The sequence below is a fragment of the Anopheles funestus genome, chromosome 3RL, assembly GCF_943734845.2.
Source record: "Anopheles funestus chromosome 3RL, idAnoFuneDA-416_04, whole genome shotgun sequence".
NCBI classification, from domain to species: Eukaryota; Metazoa; Arthropoda; class Insecta; order Diptera; family Culicidae; genus Anopheles; species Anopheles funestus.
Window position 1 is genome coordinate 45,627,568 of NC_064599.1, and position 19,529 is coordinate 45,647,096.

Genomic DNA, 19,529 nt, shown 5'->3' on the forward strand with positions numbered 1-19,529 from the left:
CATCATAATGCGTCTTTTAATTTGTTGCTTAACGTCTAAGCTAAGTTTGAAGTAATTTAAATTTCAATCAAATCTGTTGTTTAGTTATTTTAGCTAATCCAACATCAATAGACAACGGGCCCTGATTTGTTATCACAGTGAATTTCACATTCTAAACAAATGCATAATCAAGTCAACCGTTGGAATTAACCTATAGAATGTTGGTCTAGAGTGATAGTATCGATGTGTTCGACAGAAGGACCGATAAACGTTTGTTGAATGACAATGCGCGATCGTGAGCGATTCATAGGACTTATGCAATAGGCCAAGATCGAATAAAAGTTGCAGAGCCAGAATAGTGAGTAAGTATGTTTTTTTTTTTAAAATTATTTATTTATATTCAATTATTACGACATTTAGCCGTATTGTCAGCCTGTGTTGAAAGGCTGAAGTGTACAATTTTCACAAGGCATTTCCTTCTTATCCCGGACATTCTCGGTTGTGATAGTGATTATGTGGTTATTGCTATTGTTGTTGCTATTGTTGTTGGGTGTTAGAGATGTCCTATTTCATTGTGTGTTTCGGTTATGTAGTTCTATTGCTTCACTGTGGTGTGATGAGGTGTCCATGTCGGTACAATTGTTTGCTTTTGGTGGTGAGATGTTCACGACTGCGATCATGTATCTCGATGATAGGGTCTACTCGGCTGGTGGAGTGAGACAATTTTGTCATACGTTGTTGGGGACTGTAACAAAACAAACAACAGTAAGCATTTTGAGGACAACACAAAAACCCGGTCTGCCTCCCTTTTGCGGCTTTGGTGCTATCCGCGAAGGCGACTGTTTCCTCAACGGCTTGGCTAAGGCACTACATAAAAACATGTATGGACTAATACAACACAACGGATAGCAATAGGTGTAGGAGGAAGGGGAAGAAGGGAAAATTGGGATATGATTCAGAGGATAAGACCCTGTCCCTGGCGAAGCGGAAGACAAGCCCTATGTACTTCAGGTCCCCGCAAGCCAAAACATCTCGGATCGGTGTATCCGGCTGTCTGCCGACGATCGCAACTGCGCCTAACAAGGAGGCGGCTTCAAATTCTACGCAGGACAACAGAAGGTGATCCACATCGTGGAATCCAATGCCGCAGCCACACACTTTCGTCTGACCCTGAGTAAGTATATAATACATATAATTTTGTTTTGTCATCATCAAAATCATCAATTCTACTGTATAAAATTCTGCTGAATAAAATTCAAAATCCTAAATCCTACAAAACGTAGGATGTAAGTGACCACAGTTGAGTTCTTACCTATTGAATATGAACGGCTGTTAATGTGCATAACTATCACCTGCAATACGCGAGAAACTGGTTATAACCAAGCAAAAGAAAAAATTAAGGCTAAATGAATTTTTAACATAATTGCTTCGAAGTACCTGCTGGAATCGGTGTTACAAAAAATCACAACATTTGAAGTCTTCATACTTTTCTAACGACCTATTGTTGTTGTAACGAGGTGCCAAACATGTTTTTCTATTACCATGCACGACACTTATAACGAAGCACCCTGTGAATCAATCTCCCGCCAACGAAATTATGGCACAATTATGGCGCATGTTTTATCACAGCAACGGATCATGCATTGTAGACGGTAATCACCCACTGTTCCGGACGAGTTTCCCGACTTGCTATAAATGATTGCATGTGCAAACATTTACAGTTGGTCCCCGAGATACACTTTGTATTATAACGGAATGGAGAAATCCCACAAAACCAAATATCTTAAATTTCCTCGTTTGTCGAATGCTGGCGCAATTTCGTTTCAAATTGACAGTTATATAATTAACTTCCTTCTCCGCTCGCAATGTGCTCCTCCTTTTAAGGCGATTTTTTTTCTATGGAAAATATTAACAAAAAATATTTAATAAAATTTATTTGATTCAATTAGAAAGACATTATGAAACAAATTTAAATTATTTGCTTGATTTTAGTACTATAAAACCACTGAGCCAGACAAATGTTAAAATCGGCATATAAGATCGACCATGTATTTCGAGATCTGCCACTATCGTATACCTTGCGGAACGCCTGTAAAGCTTATCGGACACCCGCTGATTTCAGCTGTGTGTGTTATTTTTGAATGAAACTGAGCAGTTAAGATTAGCACGAGACAATGAAACAATCTTCGGAGATGTGGTTAGGTAGTTGTTGCTGAAATAATGTGATCGAGGGATAGGCAGTTTTGTTAACTACGATTGGTCTGATCTATATGTGCCACTATTTCTCCAATGCTATTTTCTATTCACTTTTGCATTTCAAATAACCGTGTAGCGACAAACAACAATGATTCACAAAAACTCAAAAATATTGTATTTTCCTTTTTTTTTATTAAAACTATTCATATGAAACGTTGATACGTATCTTATACGGATGAAAGTATGTATGATCTTTCTAAATGCGCAGGTGTAGAAACCGAGCTAGTTCTGTGTCATTCTCACTGGATTCCTTGTGTATAAAATGTATATTGTGCCTTTTTCTTAAGAAATATAATCATTAAGGTTAAGTTGGTTCCTAACCAGGAATTCTATCGGTAATGCTTGCCATCCCCACATGCGTTGAGAGAATATGTCATTTTGGTAGGCTAATACATATCTATTACGCCCGGTACACCTGTACTTTAACCCTTAGTGTTGTCGAAAGGACGCAGTACACCGGGTGGGCCACCAAAGCTGCCGGTAAATTTATCTGTCGCTGGTTTTGGTTGTTGCGGCTGTTGGGGCAGGGATTGATGGGCTGATTGCTGATGCTGCTGAGCAAGTTGTGGCTGAGCGGATGAAAATACGTTACCGTCCGGTTTGACATTAGTTCCGGGCCGTTGCTGATTGCCTAAAATTCCTGGGGCACCACCGAAGCTTCCAGTAAACTTGTTACCGCCGTTAAAAGTGTTCGTTACCGAAACGGGCCTCGCTGGTTGCGCAGGCGGTGTGAATGTGGAGCCAACCGTTGGTCTAATGCCAGTGCCTTGGATGACGGGACCTCCAATGAATGGTCCATTGAATTGGTTTGGCACTGATGGTACAGATGGAGGTAGGGGTCTTTGCGACACACCGGGTGGTGTAGGAGTTGGAACTGGAGCCGGATGTCCGGAACCGAAATGTTGTACGGAAGGAGGCTTTTGAACAGGAGCAACGGTAGGCGTACTTGAGACGAACGTTTGTGGAGCTTTTGTGTAAGCGGTACCTATATTCGCTTGATTGCCCAAGAACCCTGGTGCACCCCCAAAGCCGCCCACATACTTTTGAACAGTGGTTTTGTCATCGGGTCGAGCCGTCGTTGAAAATGTGTTTTGAGGCGTAAAAATGGGTTGTGGGCGCGGTTGTGTCTGCGTTGCGGAGGGAACCGCTTGCGGAACGTTCGGTCTTACAGTCGACGTGTATGCTGTGCCAATGTTTTGTTGATTGCCGAGAAAGCCGGCCGGTCCTCCGAACCCTCCATTGTACTTCTGTACCACAGCTTTTGTAGTAGTTTCAAATGTTGGCCCAGCAGGAGCTAACGATCCTGAAAACCTGTTTTCTGCCAAGAAATTTGGTTGGGTGAAATGCGTCTGTTGATTAACGTCGGTTTTGTATCCCACCACACTGTCAGGCGATTGTGAAGGTTGCTGTGGCGTCGGCTTTACCGGACCACCGAACGGATCGCGTGCAAAGAACGTTGACCGTTCCGTACCAACTTGAATATCATACACCGGTGGTAACTGATCCGGGAACAGAGGGGGCAATAGACCGTTGACCGGTTTCTGAGCGAATAGAATCTTGCCATCCTCGATGGTCGGAATTTTGGCATTGGGCAGAAACTGTGGCTGCGTTATGGGAGGCCTTGCTGTTGTGGTGCTGCCTGGCGGTACTACCTGCACGGTGCTTGGCACAGGATTTGGCGGCAGTAGACCAAAGTTTGGTTGCGCGATAGGCTCGATTATACCAGACGCGTAGCTCGGAACTTTGAAGTTGTACGGCCCAACCTTGTTGCCTTGACCGGATGACTGAAAGTTTGCGTCCCGATTGACGTTCGTTAGAAACCCGACAGAATCCAGTTCGGGCTTAGCAAGATCCGTAAACGGTGTCACTGGATTTCCATAGCTGTCTCGTAACACCGTGTTCGGCTGGGGCGTCGATCCTCGGACGTCAACATTTGAGAGTTCATTATTAATGCCAGATGGGATCGCATTGAGGGAAGCATCGTTCGCAAAGCCAAGATTGCGTCCTTTGGCAGCAGAAAAGCCTTGTCCACGTGCGAATGGTGTGATAGCAAGATTGATGATATTGCTATCCGTGGCAGGAATCCCACCATCCACTGAGCGAGCTGAGTGAGCTGTAAGAATGCGGGTAAATCGTAGAATCAATATGCGAATGTGAATCACGCAAAGATCAATCAAAATGTACTGCACTACCTTGCTGTTGATTCGCCTCTGGGGAAGAAGACACAGCTGAAACGGGACAAAGAATTAATGTGTACATTAATTGATGTTCTTGCTTTATCCGTGACATTTTCACCGCAAAACACGACTGTTAAGGTCATTTAGGATTTGGGTTTTTTTTTAAACACTATTACAACAAATTTATTTCGTTCCATCATCAATATGTTCCCCCTTTAGGCAGCCTCCATTTATTCCCTTTCCATCTTGCAGCGCTTATATTACCGCCCAAATCTGTGTGGGTGTTACCTTAACTTTGCATCGTCATTCGGTGTTCATTGTTCGCAACGTGTACCTTTTTTGTACATTATGTCTTCCTGCTTCCGCAAGACAAATTGCAAAATTCCAACCAACACGTAGTTGACACGCATGGTTCTGCTATTATTGTTTCGTTATTTTTATATCTTGGTATCTTACATCCAAATTTATCCACCATCGTCTCCATCTCTTTTTGTCAAACTATAAGCTACAAAAAAGTACGAATCGTTCCACAATACACAATACACAATACACAATAGTACAACTTCTTCAGTGCGTGATGGTGCTGACACAAAATTGGAAATCTTGAATTGTTGGTAATACGTATTGAGGTAAATGAAATTCTTTTTTTCCTTAAACACAATTTTAGTTATGAATATCGTTTAATGTAACGATCATACAGTTTCGGATTCATTGACGTTGTCAAGCTCACTTTTCACACAAAAAGAAAACATATTTTGAAGCTGCACAAATGGTGACCAAACCAGAAAAGTTCTACCGAACATTTCATGCGACAAGAAAAAAATCATATAACATGCGCTGGTTCCTTATGTTTGAAGATAGTAATCGACCAACAGCAAAGATGTTGCTCCTGTAAAGTCTTGGAGTTTGATTGAACACATCCAGTTGACAAATAAATTATGCTTTTCTAAGAGCGGCATTACAAACCAGCCTTTTAAATGGCCACAAATGCACCATCGGGTTCAGGACCATACAAAGTAGTTACAAATTGAAACCTGTTACAAAATTGTAAAATTTACGCAAAAATATACAATCTTTCTTCTCCCAACCCCAATAAATTAAACCACTCCGTTGTAGGGATATGCTACTTTATTAGGCAAAAATTTTCATAGAAAATTTATTAGATCTTTCGGATCACCCCACGTGTTTTGTTTTCCTTCCATCTTTCCCTCTCTCTCTTTTCTACTTTCTTTTTCTTTCTGGTATGGTTTGTCCCTCATTTTCACACTTTTTCTACTATATCCATCCCTCAGTCTCGCGTCTGTTTTCGTCGTCTGTTTTGTATCTGATTAACGTAAGTTTAGGTCATATGTAGTTTGCTTGTGATCATTTGCTCCTAACTCTACTCGTCTGACGATTTCTTAAAGACGGGATTATCGAGCCCGGATTGTTCCTTCTGATCAATGGGTAGCGTTGCATTTGGATCATCTTCCTCGTCATAGGTTTTCAACGGGATCTGTTTATAGCGCCAGGCCAGTATAGAGAACAAACCCATGTCGACAAACATTAGACCAGCAAACAGCACAAATTCCCATTTCTGTGCATCGAAGATTTTTGCTTCAGCTACGATAACCACAATCAGATTGCCCACGGCAACCGTTAGCTGCCAGCATCCTTGCAGTACCGATTTCATACTCTCCGGTGCTTGCGTGAACGAAAACTCCAGTCCCGTAATGGAGTACATCACTTCGCCCAAAGTCATAACTACGTATTGAGGAATCAGCCACAGCATGTTGACGGAGTTCGGTTCGGTGACGATGATGGGCTCAGTGGTCTGGAAGTATCAATCAAGCGTCAGTGTTGGTTCCTCTGATTGGTACCTTTTGCGGGATGAATTCATTACCGCACCATTGAGAAACCACGCATACTTACCATTCCATCAGCATCGCTCACAATGAAAGCATAGACGCCTCCTAGTCTCATCGTGTAGGTCAATGTCAGCTCGCCATCTACATAGATTTCATAATCGGAAGGATAGGATTCCACCAGATCGTACACATACGAACCGTTCTTGTGTCTGTCGAACGGATCGGATGAGTCAATGTCTCGAAACACTACCGTGCGGTTCGTGGCCGTATTTCCCAGCACTCTGTACATCGGATAGCCCTTGGACGATTTTTCTGTGTCATCTTCGTATCGCAACAGACTGATGTCGTTGTCCTGTTTGCGGATAAAGTAGGACATCTGTTTTTCTTCCTCCACCTCAAACGTACGCTGCTGCTCCGGCACAGCACAATTCAGTCCAGGGCCAGTGGAAGAAAGCGTGAATGTGTACGTGGCTTTACCCTTCACACTGAGGTACTTCTCCTCGAACATGCTCATACTCTTTAGTGTAAAGTCGGCATACTCTGGTATGTCTGACTGGACGCGATAGTCACAGTTCATGCCATTGAATATTCGCAGCTGAGCTTCTCCTTCCTTCGGAATGATGGCGTAGGTAGACTCCAGTTGAATTTCGACGATAGTTGAAATCACGAATGCCAAGCCAGCAAATATACCGCCCAGTGTGAGCTTCTGCAGTGGTCGCCGAATTCCGATCATGCTTAACAGTGGATAGAAAGCGACCTCATACAGCGGAATGAACACCAAAATAAGCAGAGGATTGATGACCTGCATCTGATCCGGTTTAATCGTCCAAAAGCCCAGGTCGCCATCCATTCGGGTTGCTTGGAAAGTCCAGCGGGAACCCTGCTGATCAAACAGCGCCCAAAACACCGGCAGAGGAATGTACAACTTTAGTACGTTCAGCAGAATGCGCGTTTCGTCGACCAGCTGGCGTCCCCAGCGCTTCTCTGAATAATCCAACCAGTGCTCACGAGGGTTGATCGATTTTTCACGTGATCGCGTCCGAATGGCAGTCTGTGCGCGTGTTGAGAGAGAGATGCATTGGATGGTCAATAGGAATCAGCTGAACAACAACAAAAAAACACACACTGAACAACACAGTTACGAGACAGAGAAACACAAACACATTTTAAAAAACACACACCATGCCGTACGAACAGAAAACAGACAACAGACAGAAAAAACACTAAAATTCGTCATACTAACCCAAATACATTTGGAAACCTTTACAAACATATTGCCCGCGGGTGCGGATATCTTGTACAGCGGCTTGCCAATGATGAATATGATGATGGAAATCACCATCAGCACACCGGGTACGCCGAACGCCAATGGGAAACAATCATCGTCATCGAAGCATTTCACATCTTCGCGTAAAATCGGTGTGACCATGGTCGACACGAATGAGCCCGAATTGACCGCAAAGTAGAACATCGAGAAGAACAGCGCCAAATACTTTGCCTGTTCCGGTAGCTTAAACTGTTCGCCACCGAACGCGGCAACGCACGGTTTAATTCCACCCGAGCCGAAAGCGATCAGCAACAGTCCGGCAATGGTCATCGCACGTGCGTCCAGATCCCAGCTCGGTATGGCCCCCAGCGTAATGCATCCGCTACCGATCGTGTACACGATCGACAGGTACAATATTGTGCGAAATTTGCCCAACCAACTGTCCGCAATGATAGCCCCGATCACGCACATAAAGTACACCAAGGTAGTGAAGGTATGATACAGTACCGTGGCTGTATCATCGTCGAAATCCAGTTTCCTCGTGAGGTACAGTACCAGCACGGCTGTCGAAGAAAATTCAACCTTCCATGAGCACTACGGATTCCTGGCGGAGCCATACACACCTCGGCCTTTCTCACCCATTCAACACGATTACTTACTTCGCATGCCATAGTAGTTGAACCGTTCGCAAAACTCATTGCTGATGATAAACGGAATGGCTCGGGGATACTTGAGCTTCTGAAAATTGTTTACAGATATGCAAATCGTTAGCTGTTACGCAGGAGCAGAAACTTTGGCGCAATTCTATCACCTTTGGTTCGCCTTCGACATCCCCGACCTCTGGTACGGCGGCAGGCTGTTCTTCTGTACAGGAGATAAAGAGCTCATCAGCTAAATTGTATGCAGAGGGAACAAAACATAGTGCACCATGGGTTTGTACAACCTGAAACCCTATTTCGGCCCTATTTTACCCCAATTATCAAATCGTCACAACCTCGCCACCTGACAGTGATCGATTGAAGTGTTGTTACGCGTGTGTCGATTGATCATCAGCCATACAATCCGGTCACAATTACCTAATTCACTGTCATCATAAACAATGAACGGTTGTACACTTTGCCGAGGGTACTACAAAAAGGCTGTATAAAAATTCCTAACGGTCTTATCGTTTAATAAGCCACATTTGATAAAAACAATGGTCAAGACAAATGAGATTCAGTGATAACGTTTTTATCGGCGAACACGGACCCAATGATAAGTGAATCACCTAGTAAATCGTCCGAAGCGACCACTTCAGTTTACTGTTGGTTATATTATCTGATTTGTTTTTTCAAAACACCAATAATGTGCTACTCTTGTCTAATTTGATTTAGTATATACCACTTACACACCACTATCATAGTGGTTTGAAATTTCGCCTGAATAGTACACAGTGAGGGCGCCGTTTCCATACGATAGCACTGGGTATCAAATTGCAACCGGACGGTCCGCCATAGCATGTACTGACTATCCGACTACGTGGTAAAATTAAGTCCCAGTAAGCCAGAATGGGCGGCGTGACCTATAAGGTCGTTAAGCCAAGAAACAGAGACAGAGGGTACACAGTGATGAAAACCATTGGTAGTAATCTTAGCAGACAATTCAGGCTCAGGCCAAACATTATCCTAGAGAAGGTTTATCTTATTTTTTGAAGACCATTAAAACCTGACCTGACCTGACATTAACTGACAATCCAAATCATGCTTCAATATTGACTACGACACTACGTCATAGACTTATTGCACTCGATTGTTCTGCAACGTGGATAGTCACAAGCAACAACCCTCAAACCTGCCGACTGCAATGGTTCATCACACGTTCTTCAAAGAAAGCATAAGGTGTAAATTAGCATAATTATTGCTTGTGATCTGGATGAACTAGTTCTGCAAGATTTTCTCCGTAGCAACAAAACATCTACATCGAGTCAAAAGGCGCACTTTTCGATCTGCGATCATTCAAGAGGTAAGGTTCAGTGACCGGTCAACAATCTCATCTGTATGTCTGGTGCACTTATTCGATCAATGAACATGGTAAGGATTTTTTTTTGCATCCATGTCTATACGGCATACTCCAGCAGTTAAGGATTGTTTCACTTGATGCATTAATTCATGCTTAGTTGATATTGTACGATTTTACAATTCTACCTAATTCGCTGTAATTGCTGCAATTCGTAAACTTTTCACTTATTATTTCTGTAGGCAACGATTCCTCTATGCTCCACTTTACTTTCATTAGAATCACACAAAAAAGCTGAAAGCTTTCAGCAATCGCCTGTTGCACGAGTTATACTGCACCAGGTGAAAACTGGTCTTGGTTTGGTACTCCTTGTAGCAAATTTATCTTTTATCAAGCTATCATACAGGCTATGGTATCGTGTTAGTTAAAAGTGGAGATAGCACACATTATTTCTTTAAAAAAAAGGAGCAATCAACCATAAAAATGACGCATTCGTGCATTGCATTGGTAATAATGTTTAACTTCTCGGTGCGTTTGTTCGCTGTGAATTCGTGTAGTAAATTAATTTAAGTTAATTACATTCATGTTTCAATCTTAGTTCAATTACAACAAAATGTCTTATTTTCAGCAACAAAAGTAAATCCTATTCAACCAAGCAAATGCCTACAAATGTATCCAGCTACACACACTGCGCACAAACCTTTGGTTGAATCGGCCATCTCTTCAATTCACAATTTTCAATTATTCACAATCCTTCCACCTATAAAATCTAAAAACACATTCTAGCACTAGGTATGGATGAACTCTTGCAGCGAAGCTCTGGGATGGAACTTCCAGGAGGTACTTAATAATTAGACAATTTTAATACTACCCATCCGAGGTGTATTAACAGACTGAGCACTACTGATGGGTACGCTATTCAGTTAAAAGCAGTAATCCCGCGGCCAGGCTGTAGAACCATAATCTTCGACAACTGATAAGACGACTTTACGAGCTGATAAAAAAATACTTATTAAACCTTTCCTTGCCATATCTGCTATGCAGCAGCTATCAAGAGCCACCCACCCCGCGTGGATTGATACATATGATGTCAAGGGCAGATTCCGCTCATGCAGAATTTATGAACGATGGTTTCAAGTAGTATGATAATGGACTCTTGAGACGATTGACTCTCGGATAGCCCATTCCTGGGAGTCCCGCCATGTTGAATAAAAGGCCACATTGTCATGAACGCTCCTCTTCATGGTGGTTACCATTGGAAAACTGGCACTGAAAACAATTGTTGCCAGCTCAACTATTAACATTCAAGCAATAAAAATATAACATCATAAATACTATAGTTTGATTTAAAATAAATTTATAACTTCACAGAAAAATGAAAGCAGAAAGAAATCAATCAACTATACAATATCCCACTCAAACCACTCTCTAGGAAACAATTGTAAATTTTAGCAAAAAAAAATGTCTTTTGAAAAGTTTGATAAAACGTACATCGCCTTTGCGTACAGTGCTAAGGGATTAATGAGTTTGCGTTTAAAAAAAATAGTCACACACCAACAATCGCTCTTATAGAAACATTACCTTACTGTTTACAGGTATTACCCACTTGACATAAGCAACATATGTACTCGTTTCACACCGGTTGAATCTGTACACTCTATCTCACAAATTCCGTGACGTATTGACTCATTGAAGATACAGGATGAGCAAGGGTGCCACCTTACCCCACATTTCTATTCAACGCAAGAAACAAGCCCATCGCTCTTCAGGTTATCTTATCAACAGGGTACTTGATTTTTGGACAGCAGCCGTACCTTAACCTGTAATAGTTGCTCCCCTTTGCCGATCTGCACGTCGCGTGATCTGCAACGTTTTCTTCGCTTCGTTTCGTTTTTTAATTTATGGTGATGTTTTTTTTTTGTTTTAAAACCGTTTTCTCACCTACATAGAGCACTTCATCACTCAGCTCCAAGCAGACGATAAATAATAAGACAAGCAGCGAAAACGATTTAGGATGGTATTGATGTGTTGTCCGGCTGAGGTATTATCTTATCACAAGTTTCGGCAGCATACAATCATCTAACCATTCATTCATCATCATGTTTATTAGTGTGAGCGGTATATTGATAGATTCCGTCGAAACAAAGACAATTCAAGTCTCTTTATCGACGATTTATTGCTTTCCATAGGAGGATGTTAGGCAACCCAGCCCGTTTGTTGTTTATAATAATTTACGATATGATACCACAATATAGTACAGGCCTTTCTTCAGATGGTTGCTATTTTAGTGTTGAAAGATAAATCGTGCCAGACATGCGGCAAACAGGACGAACTTTAACCTTTTTTTTTGGTTTACACACACCCCGCCTGTCGGACGTTTCTATTTGATCGCATTAAATCGTGACACAGTTTTCTCCACACGTATTATTCGCTAATGTTGCTTTATTCCAACACAATTTGAATGGCAAAGTCCAAACGGGCCGACAGGTGTCGTAACTGCATCAGAAGAACGTCCTATAAGCGGTACAGGCGAACGGGTTCATACGTTCACCACATCACATCCCACTGTGTCTGAGTGAATCACAGGATTTTCCGTGTGCCATTTTTTCAATTTGTTTTCTTCTCAGAAGAGCTAAGCGAGCACTACCTTTTTGGTGAACTCGAACCATTCTGAGATATGCTTTTGTGTCATGTTCGTACTTCCAAACTAACCGGTTCACAGTTAAACTTGTCGTCCTTGCATCGAGCATGATAGCATCGAAAAATGTGCGCTACCAAATAGTCATCGGTGTGACGCATCCAACCAACCCCACATGCAGATACGGAGCATCTCATTCACCGCGTAAAAGCGAATGCTGTGCCTTTTTTTTTCTACCCAGCTGAACTTCGCACATTCGGGACGCAGAAGCTGAATGACCGGGTAAGCAACAAACTCGACCGGATTGCGTCCTAATGGAGAACTCTTCCAATGGCTACCCTAATGAGTTGCAGCTGGAAACTTAGCGTAACAACAGTGTCAATGTTTTTTTATTTTGTAAGAGGGGAGACCGATATGACCTTGATGTAACGCATCGTTAATGTCGAAGATCGTGTTGGTTACGCGGTGATTCGCGTGTTTCCATGAATGGTTCCAACTTAAGGCCTTAATTTTTCTTCTTATCGTTGGAGCTTAAATAAATTTGACAAATTTTATATTTCTATTATTTAAAAATCATCATATCTTAACACACACACACACAAACTACGTATGTGGTAAATGGGTACATGAAACAACACTTTACATTTAACACCGGTATATTGTTGGGCGACGGATACGTCCAACAGCACCAACAGCACCATTACACTCCAAAACTGGGATCTTCGAAAGCTCGACCTTGACGCACACATTTTGTGACCCCCGTTGGATCGTTGAACTGGTTCTATGTGGTTGTTTTCTTGCTCCACTATTTTTGTTCACAGTCCAAACACTAGTCACTATTTTGCTGCTTTACACTCGACCGAAGCATCTAATTAAACACGGTCTAACTATTTCCGTTCTCGAGATCGCTCGTGTACAACGCGTCCTGATGATACGGGTCTCAAAGCTTAACTAACAAACACGGCAGAGCAGGTTATACAATATAAACAAGATTCGCTACTTCTCAATCTGCGTGCTTCGCTCGCTGCTGCTCATTCCTACGCGATCGCGAAGTTGATCTTCGCGACTCACAGATGGCTTACGTTCAGGTTGCTTTTCCTCTGGTGGGGGTTATAGGTTGACGTTTTCTTTTCCAGATTTTGCTTTGTCAAGAATTTACCGGACCTTAACTCATTGATAGAACCCGCGTATGCTCATCGTACGGCAGTACCGGAAGAGTATAGAACGAAGCATATCTTATTTTCAATGTATATTCAAATAACAAACGGCATTTAATGAATATGTATTACATAAAAGTATATTGTTTGTTTTTTTTTTGTTTTCCAAAGAAACGCATTAATCGACTATGTAAAATCTTTGGGGCTTTGGATAATAGTGAATGAGAAGTGCAAAATGAGACATTTGTGGCAATGGGAAGTTTTTCGCCAAAGAATAGTCTGTACGTGGAAAGGTTAATAGTAATGGAACTTGATAATTCAGTTTTGAATTGCTGAAGAAGCGCCAGCAAGTTTCTGATAATAGATGCACCAGTAATTAATAATGAAATTACGATTTAATAACCTTAAAAGAATAAGCATTTATACGAAGCTCATGTAAGGTAAAATATGGGTAGCAGAAGAGTAATAAAACAACCATTCGGTTTTAGAATTACTTTTTTGCTCGAACGAATTTTACGATGTGATTTGAGAGTAAAATTTAGCATTAGAGTATGATTTAGGCAGCGCACAATGCCAGTCACTACGTGACTAAAAATGTCTTACGTTCTATCCATACCTGGCATGTCTGAAGCAAAGTTATGTGATCATCACCATATTGTTCGTTCGTGTGTGGCAGATTGTAATCGCGCAATATTAAATACCATCGTGTATAATTAAATTCAGCCGATGCATCTAAATCATTTGACTACCTGTTGACGGTACCGATGGGATGGGTATTTAAAGTTGATCCTGCTTTCATCTACTGATAGCAACACAGCCAAACTAATGCTTTAGTGGGAATATTATTTACATGGTCCTTTCTGATAGAAAACTAGTGAGCAAACAAAGTGAACACTTGCAGATGATTCACTTACGGATCTATTTTAATAACGATCTTTTACTGAGCAAAACAAGACAGTATGTTATCTTCCACGAACATTCATTTCACTTCCGCCACTGTGGCCTTCTCCAACGTTTACGACACATCGGGAAGGAAGTCAGAAGCCTTTCAGTAAGCTCTGATCACATATTCAACTTTTGATCGATCGATCGGGTGATGTTTGTTATTATTGGTTCTTGATTTAGCTCGATGACTAGATGATCTAAAAGTCCATCTTGCTCGTAAATTAGGGTTCATATATTCCTTTGTAAGCTTACTGCCATTACTTTGCTGGGCTGTTTTTTTTCAATTACCCATTTGATAAATTGATACTTATCTATTGATGGATTATTTAGCTATTGATCTATAGATACTACTAATAGATTAAGTATAATAAATAATCAATATATTATTTATTATAGTTAATTTCAACGGCCGTTATTTATTAAACCAAAAAAATTATTTGTCAAGCAATTTTGTTCATCATGTTGATATATGTCTAGATATATATCTGATATATGTCTTGATCTAGACTAACTTATTTTATAACTGTATACTTCACGACCGCTTTCATGCTTCAATTTTACCAACATGTCCTGCCATGTTCCGAGTTTCCAATCATTAGTTCTATTTCCTATCCTGTAACATTTAACATTCTGTAAAACGCGGCATGTAACGGCTTTAATCTCAAAATCGCTATATATCGGAATGTAAAAGGGGATACAAAGTGTAAGTGCTACATCAATGGACATCTTAGCGGAAGCGAATCGAACCGAGCGAAAGGCATGCAGTAGAGAACTTCGAGCGACAGCCGACGTGACTTTTTTCCGAGTTATCCCAAGAATTCTTGGACGAAGGTCAATAGGCTTAAATCAAAAAGCATCAAAGTCATCTAAAGGCTTAAATATATCAAGTCAGCTGGAACTAAGAATCGATTGGTACCAGAACTCTTCAAGCTTACCGCTATCGTGTAACGGCTGATTGTAAGAATTTGGGAACATGAGTAATTGCCGAATGAGTGCAATCAGGGTGTCCTACGCGCAGTATACAAAAAGTTACGCGCTGTATACTTTCAAGCCATCACAGTCGGAAATGTCGCCTACAAGATCCTTTTCCGAATACTGTTCTGAAGACTAGTACCATTTGCCTTAGATTTCGACGGAAGCTATCAAGCTGGGTTTGTCAGAGAAAAATCCACCAACGGATAAATAGTCACCCCTTAACCCAGATCTTCCAGAGATGCCGTGAACACAAGATCCCCACGCACCACCTTTTCATTGACTTAAGGGTAAGGATTAAGCTATAGAACGTCGTACACCAGTACGAATTTCCTGCATACTAGTGCGGCTGTTGAAAATAAAGCTGAATAAAGTGCAGTGCAGGCTGATAATTCCAAAAATGCTTTCGAAACCGTTCGAATCTCGCCGGGGACTGAGACAAGGGAAAGAACTCTCCTGCCAGATATTCAACATAGCCTTCGAACCATATGTAGATGACATCTACATCATCTGACTTCGGCCGTAATCTAGGCGTATACCTCACTAAAACGCGAGGCCCTCATGATTGGATCGAGGATCAACGCGGAGAACATAAAGTATCTGCTTGTCGGAGGATCTGACGGTGATACCAGATAGGGAGAAGAGTATCAGTTGACAACGACGATCTCGAGATAAGGACTAGCTCCTAAGATCTGCTGCTGGTACGATCGTAACTTCGGATGACAATTCAAGCATCGACGGCTCAGTGCTTCAAGTAATCGTGAATCTGCTATGATTGAGAAGGCCTTGAAGAAGTCTTGCAGAAATGCATCATGTAGCGCACCCTGATAATACCTAGTAGTACCCTGTAGCCACGAGTCTTGGATATTGCTCGCGTTTGGGCACTTGAAAAGAATATCGGACTCATACTCATGCATAGAGAATTATAACAAACTTGTTTGTTGGATTAAACTAAACCTGTCTAAGATTGGATTGGATTCCCTAAAATATTAATCTCGACCTGCTGTTGTTTCTGCTTCACGTTAACGATACCGTTCCACTTCTTGTCCTTACTGTTTACGCAAACGTAAACAATACACAGAAGAACGTACAATAGTGGCGGATTAAACTGTAGCCAGAGTAAGTAGGTATCGGAAGCTCCGTGTTTTAAAGGCGTCCAAAAGGTGGCAGAAGTTTATAGTGACAGAAATTATGTGTCAGAGTTTCGTGCATACCTTTTCACAATTTTACAGACAACGACAAGAAAAGAATTCCTACACCTAGTACTGTGTTGACAATTTATGGCAAAACCTGAAGCGTTTTTCGAGCGATCGATACCATAAACAGCAAAGTTTAAGCTTTAACTTAAACAGCAAAGTTTAAGTCCAGTTGAAAAGTTTGATTTTGCATACAGATTTTTCTTTCATTCCTGTTTGTCATCCCACAACCGCACAAATCAATACAGAAACGAAACGTATTCGTGACATCTGGTACGTTTTATTATTTAAAAAAGAAGTTTAATGCACCGCATCCATTATCCAATTTTGCTGTAAAAAACATAAAGGTATGTTTCATTATTAATCATCATCACTAGCATAAAAGAAAATGATATGTTTATACATTTGAAAAGGATGGGGCCGGTGCATGTGATAAACGGCACCCGTCCACACGGCAGTACCGGGTTCAAATCCCATCCGGACCGTCCCTACGTAATATGGACTGACTATCCTGCTACATGGTAAAATAAGTCTTGATACGACTAGGCCGTTCTAACCGAGCAAGAAAAAAGACAAGACATTTGAAAAGGTTATCACTTACTCTAATGTATAGACTTACTAAATCGTCTCGATGGGTATGCAAAAGAGGAAAAACCACCGTAGTTTCGGGATTAGGTGCTGGATGCACGGCTACAAGTTGATATCTAATATCCGCTGTATCAATTTTTACATCTTGTGTCGGAACCCCTGCCGTAATTTTGCCCGATATGCCCGTAAAAACTAAAATTTTGATTCTGGATCATCAACACTTAGGAGAAATGAAAATAAATCAGTACTATATTTATATTGTTTTCCAATTATGGAAAAATTGTCATTATTTTGTTAGACATTAACAAATTTATAATCGGAAATTTGTCAACAATTCGTCAAAACCCATTGGTCTCTTGATAATGGGCGTAAACAAAATAAGAGGCCAGAAAAAATGCTGAACAAATTTGTTCAAAAATTCAACTGAACGTCCATAATAACGTCGATGGAAGAAGGAATACAATATAGTCATTCCACAAAAATACAGCAGAAAATGAGCATAAACTTCTTCATCAGCACTGGACTGACCCTTCTGAACTGTATCACAACCGAACCCTTCCAAAAATGTATCGCATCCAACACTCTGAGTTTGCGATTAATCTCAGATGGAAGGTGGACGTTAGTAATACATTCGGATATCCATTGTTTTCCAGATAAAGACAATACAGGAAACTTATTATACTTATTTTGAACTAGTTTTAATAATTGACGACGTGTTACTCCTAGATCGCACGTATGCAGACGATCGCTCGTTGGTACGTTCTTGACCATGTCGAAGTCCGGCATGTCTTCCAAAGGTGATCGCCACGGTTTGTGATAGTCCTGACATTCCCTCGTTCGAAACCCTGCGTCGGTTCTTAGGGGAGCACCAACGGAGTCAAAAATTATCTTGTTGACTAACTATTCCTCAACACAGGTACATCTCATGCAGCCGTGGTAACCGTTGTAGCTGGTTGTTGCTAAATCAAGTGGTTAAATCAATGAATTAGCACTTTGATCCAATGTAAATGTTACACTCATGTTGCAAACCTTATACAAAACTACCGCGCCGGTACACTTGCAATAAAAGCGCTAATCTCCGTTGAATTTCATTCACCTCTTCTACCAACGGCCTCAACAAGACTTCCATGCGTGTTGGATTAGCTGGTCCATAAAACACCCGAGATCACCATAACGGGAGCGACGGGTAGCTCTTTAATTTCCATTTATTTTCAATGGGCCAAATCTGTGTTGGTCCACCCCTATGAAGGGGAAGTCCGTCTGTAGATAGCAGAATCTGATGATCTAGCTATGAGTTGGTCTGTTGACAAACCTAAAACCTAAAACACAGTATGATAGACAAATAATTAGAGATACATCGTTTATGGGCATATTCAAAACACTTACTGAAATTAACTGTTGAGCTTATTTTTTATTCCTCGGTACCAAAGATTCTTCTCCTCATATGGTTTGAATCTTCTGGCCAATGGTTGCGGGAGTTTTTAGCAGCTCACGCGAATCCTTGGGCAGCGGCAGATTGGTCCATTGTCGGAAAATAGCTAATATTTCATTCACCGACGAACGTGGTTGGTTATGCATAACTGCCCAATCTCTTAAGCACCAACGCTGGCATGGTTTATGCAATTATGAACAGCCGTTGACTCTCCAACCACGTCTTCTACATCTTCTTGAACACCATCCAAAGAAAGATTAACACTAATATCGCCTGTGTCTGTCGAGTCGGGAAGCTTCGACGAATCATCCATCTTCTGGGGTTGTTTCTCTCCATAGGAAGTTGGATCTGTAAAACGAAAAAGTTCTATTAGTTATATTGTATTATAGAATATTATATAAATACTGACGGTAAGGGCTATGATTTGCTAACGTTCAGTCACAGTAGAATGCACATTCCGAATCCGAAAGCACGAATCGTAACAAATCACACATACTTCATCACAGAATCAATTGTCGTGTGACAAAAATTGCAAGGCAGATTTGGTCCATCCGATCAATGCACGATTTTTACCGGAACATTTAACACAACAACAACACACGCGACGGACAGGAATGCAAATTCTTTATTCACTTCTTCATTGACAAAGTTCACTCACTACACATCATTTATTCGAATGATGATAATGTACATAAGTGCAAACAATTTTAGTATGAAAATTAAACAAAAACTTACCGGTATTTTGAGTCACCATCCGTCTCGGTACCGGTACTTCTGCGTGCAGATTTTGCTCACGATAGTACTCCGCTTCTAAAGCCGCTAGCATCTTATTTGCCAGATTCGTCACTTTTCGACTTCTCTTCACAGGCATCGAAGACATTTCAATTGATTTTGCTTGATTTTAATTTAGATTTGTCTGTTAAAAATATCAACAGCAAAATCAAGTCCGGCGGTTGACACCAACGTCGAAAGAATGTCAACAGCGATGCATGCTCGGAGGAGCCTTGTCGGTACAAGGAGGACTACGCACACAAGCATATTTAATTCCGAATGCCGTTGGTCACGCACACATTTACAGAT

At 41.3% G+C, this 19,529-nt stretch overlaps 2 protein-coding genes and 1 long non-coding RNA gene across 3 annotated transcripts; all 3 read right to left on the minus strand.

Annotated features, from left to right (window-relative positions):
• Nucleotides 1-2,327: 2,327 nt before the first annotated feature.
• LOC125768280 (mucin-2-like) lies at nucleotides 2,328-13,381 on the minus strand. The gene is made up of 3 exons (XM_049435700.1): nucleotides 12,803-13,381; nucleotides 4,428-4,463; nucleotides 2,328-4,348 (listed from the first exon to the last, which is right to left on the minus strand). The coding sequence occupies exons 1-3, from the start codon at nucleotides 12,906-12,908 to the stop codon at nucleotides 2,658-2,660; spliced, it is 1,833 nt and encodes a 610-aa protein (XP_049291657.1). The 5' UTR covers nucleotides 12,909-13,381; the 3' UTR covers nucleotides 2,328-2,657.
• On the minus strand, nucleotides 5,523-12,773 carry LOC125768273 (peptide transporter family 1-like). The gene is made up of 6 exons (XM_049435685.1): nucleotides 10,222-12,773; nucleotides 8,338-8,390; nucleotides 8,186-8,264; nucleotides 7,503-8,089; nucleotides 6,324-7,310; nucleotides 5,523-6,225 (listed from the first exon to the last, which is right to left on the minus strand). Exons 1-6 carry the CDS (start codon nucleotides 10,238-10,240, stop codon nucleotides 5,794-5,796), a joined length of 2,157 nt encoding a protein of 718 aa, XP_049291642.1. The 5' UTR covers nucleotides 10,241-12,773; the 3' UTR covers nucleotides 5,523-5,793.
• A 3,823-nt stretch (nucleotides 13,382-17,204) lies between the features above and the next one.
• On the minus strand, nucleotides 17,205-19,513 carry LOC125768322 (uncharacterized). Its single transcript, XR_007418872.1, has 3 exons — nucleotides 19,185-19,513; nucleotides 18,404-18,797; nucleotides 17,205-18,336 (listed from the first exon to the last, which is right to left on the minus strand). It is a non-coding gene; the product is annotated as an uncharacterized LOC125768322 (long non-coding RNA).
• Between the last annotated feature and the right edge of the window lie 16 nt (nucleotides 19,514-19,529).